At 36.7% G+C, this 21,525-nt stretch overlaps 1 protein-coding gene across 9 annotated transcripts in view; it reads left to right on the forward strand.

The window, feature by feature from the left end:
- The window catches only part of LOC107867919 (protein furry homolog-like), a 45,971-nt gene that overhangs the window by 8,270 nt on the left and 16,176 nt on the right, over positions 1 to 21,525 (forward strand). For 2 of the 9 annotated variants that reach the window (XM_016714406.2, XM_016714407.2), the window contains exons 3-5: positions 8,088 to 8,133; positions 18,312 to 18,384; positions 18,479 to 18,536. The exons of 1 other annotated variant lie outside the window; for it this stretch is intronic. In XM_016714406.2, coding sequence (XP_016569892.1) covers positions 8,088 to 8,133; positions 18,312 to 18,384; positions 18,479 to 18,536 — 177 coding nt within the window. Of the gene's footprint in view, positions 1 to 990; positions 1,274 to 8,087; positions 8,144 to 18,311; positions 18,385 to 18,478; positions 18,537 to 18,603; positions 18,699 to 21,525 lie in introns of those variants that run through there. 6 more of the 9 variants (XM_016714408.2, XM_047411928.1, XM_047411930.1 and 3 more) reach the window with 6 other exon arrangements.

The raw sequence follows: 21,525 nt of genomic DNA on the forward strand, positions 1-21,525 counted from the left end.
TTTAAAATTTTTAAAAATATTTTAAAATTATTTTTAAAATTTTAAAATATTTTAAAATTATTTTTATATTTTTGAAAATATTTTTGAATTTTTTAAAAATATTTTTAAATTTAAAAAGATGGAGGGAAAAAAAGGATCTTTTTAGTTTTTTTTTTTTAAATTTTAATATTTTTTTTTAGTTTTTAATTATTTTAATGTAGAATTGATCAAAAATTGACCCCCACTCACAACCCCAGGAGAGTGGCTACACTCTCTTTGCCCTAGTCACCATGACCTTGCCACATAGGCAAGGTCAACGGTCAAAGAGTGCAAAATGTTGCTTTTTGATGGGTTCAAGGGTCCAGATGACAAATATGTAAATAGAAGTGTCTAACTTACAAAACCGACATAGTACAAGGGTTCAGAATGTCATTTTGCCTTTATTTTCCTTTCAAGAAAAAGTAAAACTTACTTTTGGTAAGAAAATCAAGGCAAAAATTCTACAAGTCTCTACTTTTTGGCTTGATTTTTTTCATTTGATCCACCTTCTTCACATGCATGAACTTCGTTCTTCATAAAATCTTCATCACTGCTGCTTGCCATGGTTAAAAATAAGATTTAAAATATTATGGTTAAAAGTGGGTTAATAAATATTTTGTTTTTATTTTTAAAGATGCAGCAACAACAATGTTGAAATAGGTTTAAAACTTCTTCTTCATATGTAGCTAGACAAAATTGTCATTATCGTTAAATTGGTTGCAACTTGATTTGAAACCGCTTTGAACCTATCTTTAATCTCGTTTCACCAAACTATTGGACCTTTGAACCGTAGGCTCTGATACCACTTGTTAGTAATAATGGTGAAAAATATTATTAAATTGTGTGTCTACATAATTACATTGACACCCTATTCATAGAACTACATTACAATTCTTTTCCAAGTAGGATTTTGTATATTATTCCTATTCCTACTCATATTCTAACAACAACCAACCGTGGTTTTTCCTTTAGGTAAAGAAATAAGCTCCCAAAGTACCATGATCATGCAAAACAATCATCTCCTTAATCATAGCCTTCTGCCAACCTGGATGAACCAATGGTTTCGCCATGGTTTTAGGAACTTTGACTGTGGATAGGCTAGTGATGAAGGCATGATATGAAGGCGACAGACGATGATGACTTAAATAAGCATAAATGGGAGTTTTATTGGCAGTAGTTCTTGTACCTTTGCAACCAGCAATGGGACGATCATCTAATAAGTGCTCGACTGAAGCATGAGACATCGTTGGAGCAGGTAATGAGTCACTAGGAGTGTTTTGTGTACCTGCATCAGTGTTAGAAATACTAATTGGATTAGCAAGCTCAGGAGGAGGTTGAAGTAGTCCGGAATAGAGCTTAAGAGACGCAAGTGGATCTGGGGCTGGAATAGTTGGAATTGGAAGGACTGATATTACCTTCTAATTTTCCGCATTAGGAGAAAAATACGGTGAAATCTCGAAAAAGGTAACATCTGCAGAGATCAAGTACTTATTGGTAGAGGGATCAAAACATTTGTAACTTTTTTGTAGACGAGAATACCGAGAAAAATACATTTAAAAACCTTGTGCTGATGTTTGTCTTTTTCGGGGTAAGGTTATGAACAAAACAAGTGCAACCAAACACACATGGAGGAAGGGGGAACAAAGTTTGGGCTGCATAGAGGACTGAGTGTGGACTCTTATACTGCAAAACAGATGAAATACGATTGATTAAATAATGAGCAGTAATAACGGCATCACCCCAAAAATATAAAGGGATATTATTGTGAATTAGCAATGTCCGAGCTGTTTCTAGTGTATGTCTGTTCTTTTGCTCAGCAACTCCATTTTGTTGAGGAGTATGTGCACAAGAAGACAAGTGCAATATGCCTTGGGATGACATAAAAGAACAGAGAGAAGTAGGGGAATATGTTTGTGCATTATCACTGATTAACTTCTTAATGGAAATACCAAATTGATTGCGAATTTCAGCACAAATGTTTTGAAAGATAAAGACCAACGCAGATCTATTTTTCATTAATAATAACCACGTGCATTGAGAATAGTCATCAATAAAAGTCACAAAATAATGAAAGCTTAAGGAAGAACTAACACGACACGGACCTCATATACCAGAATGAGCAATTTCAAACATTGAGGTGGCCCTATTAGTGACGTGCTTTGGAAAGAGGCACGAGTATGCTACTCAAGGTGATACGACTCACATTCTAATAAAGATAAACTAGATAAACTAGGGACCATTTTCTGCAGTTTTAAGAGACTCGGATGACCAAATTGACTATGGAGCAATTCAAAAGGAAACATCGGAAATGAAAGCAACATGCGGTATCGGGATGGATAGCAGGTACAGTCCCTGGAACTCATATCCTTTTCCAATTATCTGTCCCGTACTCCGGTCCTGTAGAAGAACAGAATCATCAAGGAAGGTTACAACACATTTTAGGTTTTTGGTTAATTTGCTAATAGAAGTAAGATTATATGAACATTCAGGTGCGGAAAGAATTGGTTTTAAAGGTATGAAAGGCCGAGGGTGAGCTATACCTATCCCCTTTACAATAGTCTTTGATCCATTAGCCAAAGTAACATTAGAGAGAGTAGAAGGAGTAGCAAGAGTAGAAAAAGTATTTTTGTTACTAGAAATATGGTCAGAAGCATCGGAATCAAGAATCCACTGTATAAGCAAAAGAGTTACCAGGTTGTACAGTGCAAACAGCTGATGAAGTTGATGATTGTTGCCTTGATGCTTGGTACTGAAGGTTGATGATTGTTGCCTTGATGCTTGGTACTGAAGGTAGTCATTCATTATAGTCTGCTCCAATTAAAGTGATAGATTGAGATGATCCATCCCTAACATCAGGTCTAGGCAGAATACCATTTCCGTTATGAGCCACATTGCTGTGTGTCTAGGACAATCATTATTGTGTGGAGACTTACCATGAAGAAGTCGACATGCCTATCTTACATGCACTGCCTTGTTACAATGGGTGCAATGTAAGAGAAGAAGCCGACATTCCTCTCTTCGTGTCCTACCTTATAATAATGAGTGCACTGCTTATTGTTCCTCTATTTCCCTTTTCTGTATCCACCTTGAAAATTAGGTTGGATAGCCATGATAGATGCATCATAAGAATTTGCCTCTGGCGGTGCAGATGTGATGTGTAGTAATCTTGCAAATACTTCTTCCAAGGTGGGAACAGATGGGCTAGAAAGAATTTGCTCACGAACTGAGGTTAGGTCTAGGTCTGCTCGCAACCCAACCAAAGCCAAAGCCATAAAGAACCTATCTTTTCGTGCCTCCTGATCATCCAATTTCTTAGTAAAAGGCATAAGAGAATCAAATTTATTCTTTAAGGATTCTACCTAACCCAAGTAACTCGCCATGGCCAGTTGATTCTGTTGTAGATGAAAAATATCAGTCATAACTTTGTAGATGAGTTGTATGTCATTTGTATATAAAGTTTTGGCTTTGTTCCACACTTTGCAACAAGTCTTACAAGAATGGAACAAATTTAACAACTTAGGATCAAGTGAATTCCGTAGAAGACTACACAATTGTGAATCTATTTTAACCCAACCAGGTCTATCAGCTGGCCCAATATCACTACTTTTTTTGTGCAAATGATCTTCAAAACCTTGACCTGTAAACCACAATTCTACAGAGGCTGCCCAAGAGGTGTAATTACCATTTCCATCCAACTTTACTCTAGTAATTGCAAGTGATGGTTTAGAGGAAACAATTGACTTAACAATCTGATTATCACCCTTTTTTTTTTTTTATTTGGTTTCTTCTGGACGATTAAGAAAGATATATGAATTTTCAGAGAGAGAGATAGGAAAGAAGGAATTTATACAGAAAATAAATGACTTGGAGAAAGAGAGGTGAAACTCGAGAACATTCTGATATGCTTGATTGGCAACCAATTGATTGATCCCTCCCCTTTTCTGTTTTCAGATTCTGGTACTGAGAAATGAACGTTCAGAGGGGGTTAGAACCCCAGGCTGTGATACCATGTGAAATTAAAAAGAAGAGGAGATATTGGGAATCGTATTGAATGATTATTCCCCCAAGTTCATGGGATTAAATAGCTGATACAGATAATGTAAATAAGGAAAGAAAATAAGAATATATTACACAATCTCTTAATTGCCTGATTCTAGGGATTAGAAAATATTCTCATGTCTACACACTAAGTATACCATATTTCACACACAATTGGAAGTGGTAACATCAGAGGAGTTAAGTTTGGTTGGAGATGATGAGGATGGTGAATTTCATCTGGGACAGTTTCTCCAGAGATTGTTTCCTTTGATGTCTCCTCATTTTCTATCATATTTTCTTGAGCCTTTGATGGAAGACAACCTAGTATGTCTACCATGTAGCTTTCAACATTCCTCCTTGGTATGCTTTGGTTTCACACAGTAATCACATTGCAAGTGATTTATTTAGAAGTGATTGCCTTTCTTTGTTCATGAAAGACAATTAACCCGAACTTCTTGGTTGGTGTTGGATATATCATGATACCTACTCGACTCTCTTCCTACTGGGCTTAAGAGCATGCATCCTCGGGAGATGGAAAAAAGAATTTAACTGAGAACGTGAGAACGTGAACCCTGATTTGATCATCCTCTTTGCTCAAACCGACCAAAAAATCATATACCAACTCTTTACAAATCAATTTTTGGAATAGGACTACATACTCAATACACGATGCTTATACTTGGAGGTCCTTATAGTAGTCTATCTCCTGCCACAACCCACTTAATTCAAATAATAACGAGAGAAGTGTTGAAAACACCTCCAAGCGCGAATTATTACTTTAGTCTTCAAACTATACCTAGTATTAGAAACACTCCTAAACTTGACTAAATAAATTTAAAAACACCCCTAAGATGCCACATTGCATAGCAAGTAGTCTTAAACTCTTGTAGGCGCTTAAACTGCTTAAAATTAATGCGACATAAGCATTCAACTGTTAAAAACCTCCATTTTTAACTTTTTCCTTTAATTTTCATCTCACTCTAACTGCTACCGCAACCGATCTTCTTCCTATTTAAGTTTTTCTCCATTAAAACACACCCCAAGTTTGAACTTTAATTTTTTCTTTTACTATATCTATTTAATTGCTAAATTTTTAACGTCAATTGCTTTGACGACTATATGTTGGAGATGTGGATTTTCGACAGTTTTAGAAATTTCATGGTCAGATAACAATCTTAGAAGGAGATTTAATTAGAACCACCCACACTAAATAAACCACAAATCAAAATTAAGAGAGATTATTACCAATACATTTATCAAAGCATTTTAGGCTAAAGTCTCTTGATTTCCATGGAAATGAAAATCAAAGGGTTATGTTGGAGAATTCTAAGAGAATTATGAGGAGGAGAAAAAGAGTTCTAGGGATTTGAGACAATTTGTAGGGTGATTTCATCGGATAGGTTATTTTAGTCAGTTTATTTTTTAAGTATCTTTTTTCTTTTCTTCGTGGCTTTAGAGAAAATATATTATTTTCCCCTAAACTTGTCGGCATAACTTACTTTAGATCTTTAACACCCCATAACAACTTTATGTTTAATTAATTTCAACCCCTAAGGCTGATGTGACCAAAAAAAAAAAGAAAATAAAATAAAAAAATGCATGTCTTGTTTTTTTTTAAAAAGACCTACTTTATTATTTATATTTATATAAATATCAGAAAAAGAAAGAAAATAAGAAAAGAACCTCCCCTCTCCCCTTTCTTTCCCTACCCCATTCTAACCCCTCCCCCTTTCCTTCTTTCCCCACCCTATTCCAACCCCACTATTCTAACTCCAGCAACCTTTTCCACCGTAAACAGCCTCGCCCCATCTCACCCCCGCTCTGATGTGCTATTAATTCTCTCATAAAGCTATTAGCTTTTTTATAATTCAAGCATCATTGACTTATTTCTTGTTGATTGCTAAAATAGAGGAATCAAGAAGTTGCATTTTAAGTGTTTCTTCTTCATCTATCAAAACGTCAATTGAATAGGTGCCTCATCTATCCTCCACCTCTTTGACGGAAATGGTGTAGATGAAGAAAAAATGGTGTGTTTGACGGAAATGGAATTGATGCAAAAGAATAAGAGAGGAAGGAGGGTGGGGTGGTCTTAAGAAGAAAGAAAATGGGGTGGGATCAGAGGTTTTTTTTTTTTACTATATATATATATATGTTGTGGGGGGGGGGGGGGGGGTGGTTGGGGGGGGGGGGGGTTGAAGAACGAAACATTTCTTTTTTTTTTTAAATTTATATAAGTTATATATATATGAAATTATTTTTTAAAAATACTTTTCTTGCGTGGCTTCAACCTGGCCGGGTGGCGCTGATGTGTGGGCGCGTGTAATGCACTCTCCGTTGTGAGAGTGGTATTATATATTTAGGGTGGTATTTAATTCACTTGAAAGTTATTAAGGGAGTACATAATTGTCCGTGTAGTTTAGAGTCTAAAGTAAGTTATGCGGACAAGTTCAGGGGTGAAATGATGTATTTTCTCGTCTTTAATATCCACGTAGATGCACATACATAACACATCAGCACATAAGTTCAACTGGACTGCGAGTGAACACACGTTAGTCATAGATATGGCAAAATGGGGGCGTTTTTAAATTCATTTAGTCAAGTGTATGGGTGTTTGTAATACTAGGTATAGTTCGGGGACTAAAATAATAATCCGTGCCAAATTTGGGGATGCTTTCAACATTTCACTCAATAATAATTAGTAATGGTCAACTCACCTTTCTTCGTGCCATGGATTTTATTCAGAAGTTCAAAGATCTACTCCTCATTTTCCTTGTGAAAAATAAGTTTGGTTAGGTGCGTTCCAGATTTTTTCAGTGGTGTCAAACAATTGATACAATTTGGAAATTCGGGGTGCATGGTAGTCAAAAACCATCTCATAATAAGTTAATTATCAGAATCCCATTGGCCAAAAGCAGCATCAGACACATCAGGTTGTTTCTTTGCTAATAATATAACCAAGCAATGTTTTGGAATTTGATTAAAAAACAAACAAGCCCTTGACCAAGCAAGATAATGCCAGCCCCATCCAGTTGCACAACACTGTTTTGTGAAAGAGAGTTATCATCTACTGCCTTTATAGCCTCCATTATTTGAAATAATAATCCAAAAAAAGAGTGCGATTTAAGAGAGATCTGTCTAGGAAAGGGACTGATACATCGGAACCCAACCTTCACTGCTTGGAAATTATTGGAATTTGGATGGTAGGCTCAAAGTAGGCCTGCAACCCCAAGAAGTAAAAACCTCTTGAAAAAGTCGTCGTGAGGTGATCTACCAAGCTGCTTGTTGGAGTTTGGTCGCCGGCAATAGTGAAACCTGTGGTTGTGTTTTTTTTTTCACTAACACTGGCAAAAAATTGACGTGTACGACTACCCTTTTTGACGCGAATAGTGAAAGAGGGAAGAAACTTGACCTCTTGAAACACCTTGGAGCCCTAATGGTGCAGAGTGAGATAATTCACAGAAAAAAGGCAAAAAATAACTCTGATATCATGAATTATTTGAGAAAGAAGAGATTTCTTTGTATTCGTATTGGTCGTATTCCTGAATTTGCAATGTTTTCTGTGTCTTTACATCACAAGAACCAGGGTACTTATACAAATAGTCCTATGACTAATTTAGGTTAGACAATCAATTACAACTAATAACCATAAAATAAATCTGCCCCCACAGTAAAGCTAGAGAAGAACATCTCCTAGAATCAAGCTCTAATCAACAATCAGATATTGGGTTTCATGGGTTTATTATTTTACTGTTTTTTCTTCTCGTGTGATCAACTTCATTCAACACTGTAGCTGCTTCTCCCTTTTCATTGCGTCACATACTTTTTTCTAAGAATCTAACTCTGTAGAATTTTTTTCATAACAGAACTTTTCTATTGTATATCCTTTCCTTGTTCAATACCGTCATAATACTAGTTATATCTCAGTTTCAAAAAAAAAAAAAGAAAAGAAAAGAAAAGAAAGAGCTAGTTAAATAAGGTTTTTCTAAGAATCTAACTCTGTATGCTTATTATGATTCTTATGTTGGTTATAGTGAATCTCCCAAAGGTGCAAATGACGCATCAACATTTCAGAGAAAGGTCTGTTAATGTACTAACTCTTGTGCATTACTTCATCTTCCATACTGACAATGCTTTTGCATTCAAGTGCTGACATATTGTTCTTTATATGCTCTTCCAATAAATGTAAATAAAACAAGTTGCATGGAAATGAATGCTATAGTTAATTGAATGAAAAAAACGATTGAAAGACCATTCTGCGGATTGGCAGACTGGTCTTACATTTGTGTTATTAGAGGGTGCTTGAATTAGCTTTTTTTAAATGACTTATAAGCTAAAAGCTTAAAGCCAAAAGTAGGTTGATACCTACTTTTGGCTTTTGGCTTTTTTTTTTCAAATACTTTTTAAGCCTAAAGTAAAGTGCTTAAAAGCACGTTGTGTCTTTGCCAAACACTTCCAAAAATTATGAAGTGCTTAAAAGCCAAAAGCACCTAAAAATAAGCCAATCCAATTACCCTCATAAACCTTTATTAATACTAATCCAGGTTCTTTTACCTTTTGAACTTGGTATTATATATCTATGTAAAACAGAAATTAAGGAAGAAAACTAGGGTTTTTTGAAACTTATGGATGCAGCTACAAAATATGGTTAGCAATAAAGAAATTGCAATTCTGTAACTATTTATGGTAAGATCACTTGTATTTATTGTCTGGAATCTATTGTAGGGAGCAAGTCACCACAAGTACTTATGATTTGACATCTTTAACATCAGAGTTAGTGTACGAAGATCATTTCTTCATTTCATTTGTTGTATCAAACTGGGAGCACTGCATTTTATTGATCACTCCTCATTATAAATATTTTGGATGAAAAAGGAAAAATTGCCCATCAATCTGCAAATTTAAAGCTTGTGAAGTATGCAGTTCCCCAATTTATTTGCACAGTGCTTCATAATTGATAACAATAGAAATCTCTGATACAAGATTCTTAATTAGAATATATTCTTCTCCAAAAAGTTTCACATTTATCCAAGACAAATTTGTAAGTAACCCAAATTTGCATCACTGTTTCAGCCTCTTTCTTCTTAGTTGTTCGAACTATGTCAGTAATCTATCCATTCAGTGTGTCAGAGGACATGCAACCTGACCATTGTTATGAAACAATTTACACAAAACTTTCCAGTCACGGATTACATAGATATGTTTACTTAGACTATGTCTTATACTATTTTCAGATTACGTGTAACAGAAGTCTTATACCTGAAAGCTTGAGATTGTTAATATGTGATTGCTTTATGATTTTTTGAAGGGGAATAGGATCCTCATCCTTTTACCTTACAGGAACTTAGCTTTTGACTTTGTTAGTTTAGTGCACCTTCACAACTCAAGAGCGGTATGTGTGTGAATTGGGCTGTACCAAATTTTCTTCACTCCTAAAATTTTCCTCAGAACATGATTCTTATGAATACAACAACAACAACAAACCCAGTGTATTCCCACATAGTAGGGTCTGGGGAGGGTAAAATGTACGCAATCCATACCACTACCTCCGGAGAAGTAGCAAGGCTGTTTCCGATAGACCCCTGGCTCAAGACAAAGAATATTAATCAAATCCGCAAAAAAGCACGTAACAAGACGACAAGACATGAATACACCACCCACAAGGAATAGCAACCAAAGAATAGTACACCATCGCAATACAGTATGCAACAAGGTAGCACACTAAGAATAATACACCCACCAAGCTACGCCCTACCCTACTGACCCAAACTGACACTAGCCTTGTATCCTAATACGCGACCTCCATAACTTCCCATCTAGGGTCATGTCCTCAGTGAGCTGTAACTGCTCCATGTCCCGCCTAATCACCTCTGTCTAGTATTTCTTTGGCCTACCCCTGCCCCGTTTGAAGCCATCCAAAGGTAGCCGCTCATACCTACGAACCGGTGCATCTGTGCCCCTTCTCATCACGTGTCCGAACCATCTCAATCGGGTTTCCCACATCTTATCCTCCACTGAAGCCACTCCAACCTTCTCCCGGATAGTCTCATTCCGAACTTTATCACCCCTCGTAAGCCCACACATTCAACGCAACATCCGTATTTCTGCCGCCTTCAAATTTTGAATGTGAGAATTCTTGACTGGCCAACACTCCGCTCCATACAACATGGCCGGGCGGACTGCTATCTTGTAGAATTTGCCTTTAAGCTTGGGTGGCATCTTCTTATCACACAACACCCCCGAGGCGAGCTTCCACTTCATCCATCCCGCCCTAATACAGTGAGAGGCATCCTCGTCGATCTTACCATCCCCCTGAATCTTGGACCCGAAATACTTGAAACTATCTCTCTTACACACCACCTGGGAATCCAACCTAACTACCACCTTGTTCTCCTGCCTCAAGCCATTAAACTTGCATTCCAAATACTCGGTCTTGCTCTTACTCAACCTGAACCCTTTAGATTCAAGGGTCTATCTCCACACCTCTAATTTGTCATTGACACCTCCCTGTGCCTCATCAATCAAAACATCATCTGTAAAAAGCATACACCAAGGCACCTCTCTTTGAATATGCCGCGTTAACACATCCAACACCAAGGCAAACAAAACGAGCTAAGAGTAGATCCCTGATGCAACCCTGTCAAGACAGGGAAATGATCTGAATCACCTCCCACCGTCCTCACCTGGGTCTTAGCTCCATCATACATATCCTTGATTGCTTTGATATACGCCACCGGGGCCCCACTAACCTCTAAGCATCTCCAAAGAACCTCCCTAGAGACTTTGCCGTATGCCTTCTCCAAGTCGATAAACATCATGTGCAGGTCCTTTTTCCTTTCCCTATACTGTTCCACTAGTCTCCGCATCAGGTGAATCGCCTCCGTCGTCGAGCGCCCGAGCATAAATCCAAATTAGTTCTCCGAAATAGACACTATCCTCCTCAACCTCAACTCGACCACTCGCTCCCAAATCTTCATAGTGTGACTCAATAACTTAATACCCCTATAATTGTTGCAACTCTGAATGTCTCCCTTATTCTTATATAGAGGGATCATAGTACTCCATCTCCAAGCCTCGGACATTTTCGCTGACTTGAAAATGCCGTTAAATAAATCAGTCAACCACCTTAAACCTGCCTCGCCAGTAAGCTTTCAAAAATCCACGGGAATCTCATCAGGCCCCGTCGCCCTACCCCTTCACATCCTGCGAACAACCTCTCTAACCTCCTCCATCTTAAAACGTCTATAGTAACTAAAATCACGACACTTCTTAGAGTGCTCCAGCTCCCCTAACACAATAGCTCTATCCCTTTCATCATTCAAGAGCCTATGAAAATAAGACTGCCATCTTTTCTTAATGTGACCGTCCTCCACCAACACTTTACTATTCTCCCCTTTAATGCACTTCACCTGGTCGAGGTCACGACCCTTCCTCTCTCTAGCCTTAGCAAGTCTAAACAACCTCTTTTCCCCTCCTTTCTCCTCTAAAGAACTAAAACAAATAATATCTGAAAAATAAAGAGAATTAAAAATAAGGAGAGAAAGGCTACAATATATCATAATTGTTGGAGTATGTTAAGAATCAATAAATACACAAAGGGAAGAAATATCACATTTGGAATCACAAATAGATAACTTAGAATACATATATCAACATGACCTATATACAATTAAGTAGATAAAATGAACAAAGAAGAATTTATAATAGATGAAAAAATGTATGAAAACTATGAAGGATTAAAAATAAGAATAGTTTTTTCTAATTTAGGAAGAAGATACAAAAATAGGCGAACATTTATATTTAATGCTAGAAAAAAAAAATTAAAATTAGAAGATAAGTTAACAGTTATGGTAAGGATCACAAAAGAAAATGAAGAAATAGATAGGAAAAAAGAAATAGATAAGATAAAACAACAAACTACGGATGAAATACGGAAAATAGAAGAAATAAAAAATAATAGGATTTCAGAGTTAGAAAAGGAATTGCAAATGCTAAAAGATTTATATGAAAAAAGACAGAGAGAAAAAGACGAAAAGGACAAAGAACAAAAACTATTAGATGAAATAAACCAATTTAAAGAAAAATTACAAATAAGATATGAAGAATTAAAGGCCAATGAATTAGAAGTAAATACAATAGATACTGGAAAAATAAATGATTATGATTCAGAAGATAGTGAAACATATACAAAAATTTTAGAAAGAATAGAAGATCTAGAAATTAAGGAAAAAGAAAAGCAGTCAATAAAAAAGTAGAAGAAACAAACACAGAAGTTAATACTGTTGATAAAAAGGACGACAAAAATATAATACCTAGTACATCAGAAATAATTGTTCAAAAGAAAAGCTAGATACAGAAAAGAAATTTTTATATTCCTTTCTTCTATAACAATTATAACACTTGCATTCTTTTATAGATTTCTTTCTTCTATATGGTCTTTTATATTTATAATTTTTTACATAATATCATCATAGCCCATCTCTGCCGATGGGCTATGATGATGTGCATGGAGGCTTCAGGTTCGGGGATAGGAATGTTGAGGGAGCAGCTCTCTTAGATTTTGCGAGGGCCTTTGGGTTAGTGGTTGTGAATTCCAGCTTTCCGAAGAAGGAGGAGCATCTGGTTACTTTTCGTAGCAGGCTAGTCAGGACTCAGATTGACTTTTTGCTGCTTAGGAAGGGGGATAGAGCATTGTGTAAAGATTGTAAGGTAATCCCAAGTGACCCAGCATAGACTTTTGGTGATGGACTTGGTTATCAAGAAGGGTAAGAAGAGACGGGGCGGGGAGGGTCGACCTAGCGTTAGGTGGGGTGGCCTGACTCCAGTTAGTGCCTTGGAGATAGGGATGAAGTTGGAGGGGATGGGGGTTTGGGAGGGTAGGGGGAACGTGGATAGTATGTGGGACAGGGCTGCGGGATGCATCAAAGAGTCTGCTAGAGAGGTGTTGGGTGTCTCGAGGGGCTGGTCTGGCAAGTATCGGGGGGATTGGTGGTGGAATGAAGACGTTAAGAAGAAGGTGGAGACGAAGAAGGCGGCTTATGTTAAGTTTGTGGAGAGTAAGGATGAAGAGAAACGGGTTAGCAGAGAGAAGTATAAGTTAGCTAAGAAAAAGGCTAAGTTACCAGTTACAGCTGCTAAGACAGCAACTTTTGAGAGTGTATAAGGGGTTAGAGGAGAAAGGCGGGGAAAAGAGGTTGTTTAGGCTTGCCAAGGCTAGGGAGCGGAAGGGTCGGGATCTAAACCAAGTGAAGTGTATTAAGGGGGAGGATGACAGAGTATTGGTGGAGGATGCCCTCATAAAGATAAGATGAAAGTCGTATTTTCATAAGCTCTTGAATGATGAGGGGGACAGAGGTGTTGTGTTAGGAGAGTTGGAGCACACCGGGGAGTGTCGTGATTTTGGCTATTGTCGGCGTTTTTGAGTAGAGAAGGTCAGTGAGGCTATTCGCAAGGTGTGGAGGGGCAAGGCGACGGGGCCCGACGAGATTCTGGTGGATTTTTGGAAGTTTTCTAGCGGGGCTGGGTTGAGATGGCTGACCAACCTGTTTAACAACATTTTCAAGTCCGCGAAGATGCCTGAGGCATGGAGATGTAGCACGATAATCCCATTATATAAGAACAAGGGTGACATTCAGAGTTGCAACAACTACCGGGGTATTAAGTTGTTGAGTCCACGATGAATATTTGGGAGAGGGTACCGGGGTATTAAGTTGTTGAGTCCACGATGAATATTTGGGAGAGGGTGGTGGAGCGGATGTTGAGGAAGATTGTGTCTATTTCGGAGAATCAATTTGGTTTTATGCTTGGTCGTTCGACGACTAAGACAATTCACCTAGTGCGTAGACTGGTAGAGCTGTATAGAGAGAGGAAGAAGGATCTTCATATGGTGTTTATTGACTTGGAAAAGGCGTATGACAAGGTCTCTAGGGAGGTTCTTTGGAGATGTTTGGAGGCGAGGGGGGCCTGTGGCGTACATCAGAGCGATTACGGATATGTATGAGGGGGCGAAGACTCGAGTAAGAACGGTGGGAGAAGATTCTGAGCATTTTTCGGTCCTGACAGGGTTGCACCAGGGATCAACTCTTAGTCCGTTTTTATTTGCTGTGGTGATGGATGTGTTGACGCGGAATATACAAGGCGAGGTGCCTTGGTGTATGCTTTTTGCGGATGATGTAGTTTTGATTGAGGAGTCGCGGCAGGTGTTAGCGATAAGCTGGAGGTTTGGAGGAAAACCCTGGAGTCTAAAGGTTTCAGATTGAGTAGGACCAAGACGGAGTATTTGGAGTGTAAGTTTAGTGACTCGAGGCACGAGGAGGAGGTGGTAGTGAAGTTGGAATCTTAAGCAGTCTGTAAGAGGAATAGTTTTAAGTATCTTGGGTCTACGATTCAGGGGAATGGAGAGATAGATGAGGATGTATCTCACCGTATTAGGGCAGGTTGGATAAAATGGAGGCTCGCTTCGGGAATTTTATGTGATAAGAGGTGCCTCCCAAGCTTAAAGACAAATTCTATAGAGTTGTGGTCCGGCCGATTATGTTGTATGGAGCAGAGTGTTGGCCAGTTAAGAGTTCTCATATCCAAAAGTTGAAGGTGGCGGAAATGAGGATGTTGCGTTGGATGTGTGGTCTTACAAGGGCGGACAAGGTTAGGAATGAGATTATTCGGGAGAAGGCGGGATCGGTATTGGTGGAGGATAAAATGCGGGAAGTGAGGTTGAGATGGTTTGGTCATGTGATGAGGAGGACATGGATACCCTAGTTCGTAGATGTGAGAGGCTGGCGTTAGATGGTTTCAAACGAGGAAGGGGTAGATCGAAAAAATACTGGAGAGAAGTGATTAGACGTGACATGGAGCAGTTACAGCTCATCGAGGACATGAACCTGGATAGGAAAATTTGGAGGTAGAACACTAGGATAGAGGGATAAGGTGGGTGTTTGAATCGTAGTCAATAGTTAGGTTTTGTTTGGTGTCTTTTGTTTGGTAATGTACTTTATTTTTGTGGTTGTCGTATCTATGTTCGTTTTATCACGTTTCTTGCTTTGGAAGTTCTGGTTTATTGTCTTGTGTCTTGAACCGGGGGTCTATCGGAAACAACCTCTCTACTTCTTTAAAGGTAATGGTATGGACTGCGTACATTCTACCCTCCCCAGACCCCACTAGGTGGGAGTATACTGGGTTTGTTGTTGTTGTTGTTGTTGCTTATGCCTTTTTTTTTTTTTGTAATATTTTTCTTCGCATCCAAATTGGGGTGCCATCTTATCTTCACAACATGCTAAATTTTTTATTAATGTTTTTTTCATTTTTATTTCTTCCCTATATTTTTCACATATATTTCTATATCATTGTTGTAAAAATTTTATCCTTGCTCCTAAAGTATCTATTATTTTTGCTTTATCCCAACTTTTTATTATTTTTGAACTGAATGGTTCAGGTAGCTTGTCAAAATATAATTTTCTTATTTCCTTACTTTCTTCTATATTATATTTTCCCTTATAATAATATTCTCTAAATTCATATGTATATTCATCAATGTAGCACATATTACATATTGCTAATTTCAATATTAGGTTCCTATTTGTATCTTTTTCTATATTTTGTTCTTTTTCTGCTGTTGCCGTACTACTAAACTCATCTCTTATAGCTGTTCCATATTTTTTCAATATTTCTATTGGTGATGCTTTAGTTATTCCTTCTGTGTTTTTGTCAGATCTTAGTACCTTTTTACTTTCCTCAGTTAAATTTGATAGCCATAATTTTACTTTTCCTATTAATGTTCTTTCAATGTATTCTGGTGTATCTGTCGTGTCTATACTATTATCTAGTATTTGTTTTGATATATATCCTACTCATAGTTATATCGTCTTGTTTGTATCTATTACACAGTCCAAATCTAAGAAGTTGTAATTTTTATTAACTATTTGTTTTGGTGTCCATCTATATTCATTGTTTGGGTTGTACCTCTTAGGCTTATCTTTGTAATTATTTGTTGGTTTTCTTATTTCTGATGTACTAGGTATTATATTTTTGTCGTCCTTTTTATCAAGAGTATTTACTTCTGTGTTTATTTCTTCTATTTTTTTATTGACTGCTTCTTCTTTTTCCTTAATTTCTAGATCTTCTATTCTTTCTAAAATTTTTGTATATGTTTTCCTATCTTCTGAATCATAATCATTTGTTTTTGTTCTTTATCCTTTTCATTTTTTTTTTCTTTGTCTTTTTTTATATAAATCTTTTAGCATTTGCAATTCCTTTTCTAACTCTGAAATCCTATTATTTTTTATTTCTTCTATTTTCCGTATTTCATCCGTAGTTTGTTGTTTTATCTTATCTATTTCTTTTTTCCTGTTTATTTTTTCATTTTCTTTTTCTATCCTTACCATAACTGTTAACTTATCTTCTAATTTAAATTTTTTTTCTAGCATTAAATATAAATGTTCGCCTATTTTTTTATATCTTCTTCCTAAATTAGAAAAAACTATTCTTATTTTTAATCCTTCATAGTTTTCATATATTTTTTCATCTATTATAAATTCTTTGTTTATTTTATCTACTTAATCGTATATAGGTCATGTTGATATATGTATTCTGAGTTATCTATTTGTGATTCCAAATGTGATATTTCTTCCCTTTGTGTATTTATTGATTCTTGACATACTCCAACAATTATGATATATTGTAGTCTTTCTCTCCTTATTTTTAATTCTCTTCGTTTTTCAGATATTATTTGTTTTAGTTTTTTATATCTTTGTGATTTTTGTGTGTTGTCCATTTGTTAGTATTTTAACTACTAGGCTCTGATACCAAATTGGGGGTAGAAGGGGGTTAGATATCTAGCGTATAATTTCATATTGATTAAATGCTTTATCATAACATTCCTTTGTTGTTAGTATTCTTTATGTTCCATATATTTTGTTTTCATTTATTCAATTAAATTCTTTTTCATTAATATTTCTATTAATCTTATTTCTTCCATATCTTTTCTCCAATATTCTAAGTATTTGTAGTTTATCATTTTAATCTACCAATCTGAATAATAATGTCTATCATCATGTAAGTCTATGTCTTCTAACTCGTATTCTATCCATTCTAGATTTAATAACTTAACAACTAAAAACTGTAAAGTGCAATGTAGTAATGAACACAAAATTTAATGTGGAAAACCACTCGGCTCAAAAAGTGTAAAGATCATAACCTACTACCGAAGGATTTAACTCTAAATCCGCACTAAACAGAATTAGCCAAAACTCATATTACAACTCCTGCAATCTAAAACTAAACTCTAAGCGTTAACTCCAACAGTCAGCCGACTGTTGTACTCCCTTAAAGTCACCACCCACTTGAAAAACAAATTTTTTAATCAACAAAAACAACCTTCAGATACTTATGAATAAGCAAATGGTTACAACGTGAAAGCCTATGGCAAATGAACTAGTACCGGACTCAATGAATCAAAACAATGATATAACGACTAATGTATCTCAGTCTTGTTTGTTGCACTCTCAGATAAACATCCCTTGAACTCTCATAAAAATGAATTGCTTGAATTCTTTGAACTGCTTGCACTGTCTCTCAATAATCAACATTGCACACAATATCTATCAATCTCGTTAATAACGCTGTTAAGGGGACCAATTAATCCGCAGTTCTTTTCAAAGGAGAACTCCTAGAATGAAACCAAATCAATTGGTTTCTTTTTTCCAGGAAGGACTCCTAGGCCGTGTCTTACCAAACATAACCACATGATTGTCCATACTTAGAATCCTTTTACAACTCAATTAGTCAGGAAAATCTTTTGTTATTATCGCGATATTGCAGGAATTTGAATGAAACACAGATATGTTTCCTAAAATATGTCAGCACAGGGCATTCTTTGATACACACTATATATGAGTCTTAAGGCCTGGTTCTCAGTACACATATCACAATCTACGTACAAAGCATGTGTTTATTAATTATCAAATTGCATCAATGCCCAGCAGTTTCTCAAGTTTAGATTCTTATGGACTTCACTACAAGATGTTTCAAGAAAAATATAAAGAAGACAATTGACTTATGTGAGAATGGGCTCAAAAGTCTCAACTTTATCCCTTATTTGGAAGTATCTTCTTAAAACTCAATTGACATCAAAGGAAATGAATGTGTATTGTTCTATTTTAGTAAATTATTCATGTTTGTACCTGAACTGTATGATATGATAAATAATCCTAGATCTGTAAATTTCTGTTGAAAGCATCTGACTTGCTTCTTGGATGGTTTAGCTTGCTGTGGAATGCATCTTTTGCTCTGCGTGTATTCGCTTCGTTGAGTGTTGTCCACAAGAAGGACTCACAGGTACTTTTGTAGAGTTAATTTCAACAATAAATATTCCTTTCCCCAGGGAGCTAGTCAAATTCTATGAAGTTTAATGTGCTTTTCCAAACTGCAGAGAAGCTTTGGGTTGGGCTTGAAAATTTTGTTTTTGATTGGCTAATAAATGCAGACAGGTAATAACTTGTCAAGCTAATTCATAATTTCTGACACTCAACTTCCTTTTTACTTTTGTAAAATTAGGTCTTGGGACTAACTCACCCCCCAAAAAGCTAGCTCAAAGGGAGGAGGACTGCCCAAGCCTTATAAAGAGACCACCCATCTCCTTAACCACCAATGTGAGACTTTTTTTTTTTTTTTTTGAAATTGGTAACGAGTTATATTCATCATTACCCCAAACAGGCCTGGTATATCAAATCTACAGATATAGCCTTGAACAAAACTTACAAAGAGGTCAAAAAGTCTAGTAATGATTCAACATCATCAACTAACTCTTCTTTACACCTAAAATAAAGAAGAAAAATGCAGGAGCTCTTGATCTTCTGAATTGAACTGGTTTTGCCTTCAAAACATCTTGCATTTCTCTCTTTCCAAATTGTCCACCATATGCAAGCTGGAACATTCTTTGTTAAAAGTTATTTTAAGGAATAATGCACGTGATTTATTTTTTTTATTTTTCTCCAACTTTAATTAGGATTTTTAGTTTTTGGTAGCAAATAGGTTTTCTTTTATGGTAAGTTTAATCTATTTTTGGTTGTAATAGCATTATTTAAGGAGGAGTTGATGATCAATAATATGTAGTTTTACTAGAAAAGAAAAATAAACTTCTCTGCGTCTCTTCTCTTCTAACTCATCTCTATTTTCAGTTTTTAAGAGTATTAAAACCAACATTCTTCCACCAGTCTTTGTGGCAAGTTTCTCCTTGTATATTGTTCCAACTGCATATTAGGTCAAAAGTACTCTGGGGCATCACCCAAACAATTTGAGCTAGAGCTGCAAAAAGTTGCCATAGTTGTTTGGTAAATGAGCAATGCAAGAAAAGATGTTCATTCATTTCATCTTCTTGATTGCACAAAAAGCACCTAGAACAGAGCTAAAAACCCCTTCTTTGAAGTTTATCATGAGTGAGACAAGCTTTCCGTACTACTAACCAAGTAAAACATACCACTTTGGAAGGAACTTTTACTTTCCATATCTCTTTCCATGGCCATGGTTTGTGGATCTGCTCCAGATCAATTAAGTAGTTGTAAGTTGCTTTGACAGAGAAAACAGACTTGGCGCCGCCTTTCCAAGTGAAAAAATCCTCCTCCTCTTTTAGTCCGGAAAAACCTTCAAGCTTACCCAAGAGATCGGTAACTCTAGGAATCTCCCAGTCATATCATGGAATTGATCTATTAAAGGCCCATTCCCTAACCAATTGTCTTTCTAGAAGGAGATTTTCATCCCATTGCCCAATCTAACCTCTGTATTTGCTATAAACACCCCCCAAAGATACCCGATGGATTTCCAATTTCCCATTCCATAAGCATAAGTCACTAGTTTAGTAGTCCAGTGACCCAATTATTCATGCTTGCACTGTATAACTTGTCGCCATAATGCTTGCACCTCAGTTTTATATCTCCAAAGCCACTTGAATAATAGACTCATATTTTGTAATTTGAGATTTTTGATTTCTAGTCCTCCCTCCTTCTTACTAGAGATCAGAATATTCCACTTGACCAAATGCAAACGTTTGCTGCCCATGTTCCCTTCCAAAATAAAGTTTCTTCTCAGCTTGTCTATGCTTTTCCTCACCTTGTCAGAAATGGGAAAAAGAGACATTATGTAGGTGGGAAGAGAGTCCAAAACACTACTGTCTAGAATGACCCTTCCCCCTAATGACAAGTATTGGGCTTTCCATCTTGCAAGCCTCCTTTCACGTCTATCCAGTACCCCTTCCCAAATATCAACCACTTTATTTTTTGAGCCCAAAGAAAGACCCAAATATTTTGTAGGTAGAGCACCCAGTTCACAACCTAAAATTCCAGCAAGAATATAACAGTTTGGGACTTCATCGACAGGAAACATTTGGCTCTTCCTCCAGTTTACATAAAGTCCGGAGATACCTTCAGAAACAATAAGAATTAACCTCAAATGCATCAATTGAGCAGGTTCTGCATCACAAAGTATCAAAGCATCATCTGCATAAAGAAGATGTGAGATCTCTAAACTGTTTCCCTATTTTGAACAGTGAACCCCTTCAAATCACCATTAGTTGTAGAGATTCTCAATATACTGCTAAGTCCCTTCATGGCTATGATGAAAAGAAAAGGAGAAAGTGGGTCTCCTTTCCTTAAACCTTTTTCGGATTGAAAAAATCCTTCAGGGGATCCATTAATAAGAATAGAGAACTTCACTCTACTGATGCAATAGTAGATCCATTTAAGCTATTTATCCTAAAGCCCATTGCCCTCATAATATTGATCAAATACTTCCAGTTAACATGATCAAAAGCTTTCTCATTGTCTAGTTTTCAAAAGATGCCGGGTTTCTTATCCTTCTGCCTAGTATTAACATATTCGTTTGCAATAAGGAAAGCATCAACAATTTGTCTACTTTAATGAAGGCTATCTGGTGTTTGCCTGCTATCTTCTCGATCACCTTTTTCATTCTTTCCGCTAAGGTCTTGGAGATAATCTTGTAAATACTGCTAATCAAGCTGATTGGCCTATAATCTCTCAACTCTTTGGCTTCATTTTTCTTTGGAATAAGAGCCACATATGTAGCATTAAGACTTTTCTAAAAAAAAAGCATGAGAGTGAATTTTCCATAGTCCGGAGGATGTTCGCATTCAGAAATTCACAGCAAGCACTGAGAAATCCCATTGAATAGGCGTCAGGACCTAGGGCTTTGTCTTCTGCACATAATTTGATACTGTGAAGCACCTCCTGCTCTTCGGAAGGCCTTTCCAACCATAATTTTTCCTCATCAGCGACTGAGGTCTGATTCTGGATGATAAAGCTAGGCCTCCATGATTCAGAATACATTTGTTTGTAAAAAGTGATGATTTCTTCTTTGATGACGTTTGAGTCGCTGACTTCCTCTCCCTGGATCTCCCGTTTGTCTATAGTATTTGATCTCCTATGAGCATTTGCCATCCTATGAAAGAACTTAGTGTTCTTATCT

This window comes from Capsicum annuum, chromosome 4 (genome assembly GCF_002878395.1).
Source record: "Capsicum annuum cultivar UCD-10X-F1 chromosome 4, UCD10Xv1.1, whole genome shotgun sequence".
Taxonomy (NCBI): domain Eukaryota; kingdom Viridiplantae; phylum Streptophyta; class Magnoliopsida; order Solanales; family Solanaceae; genus Capsicum; species Capsicum annuum.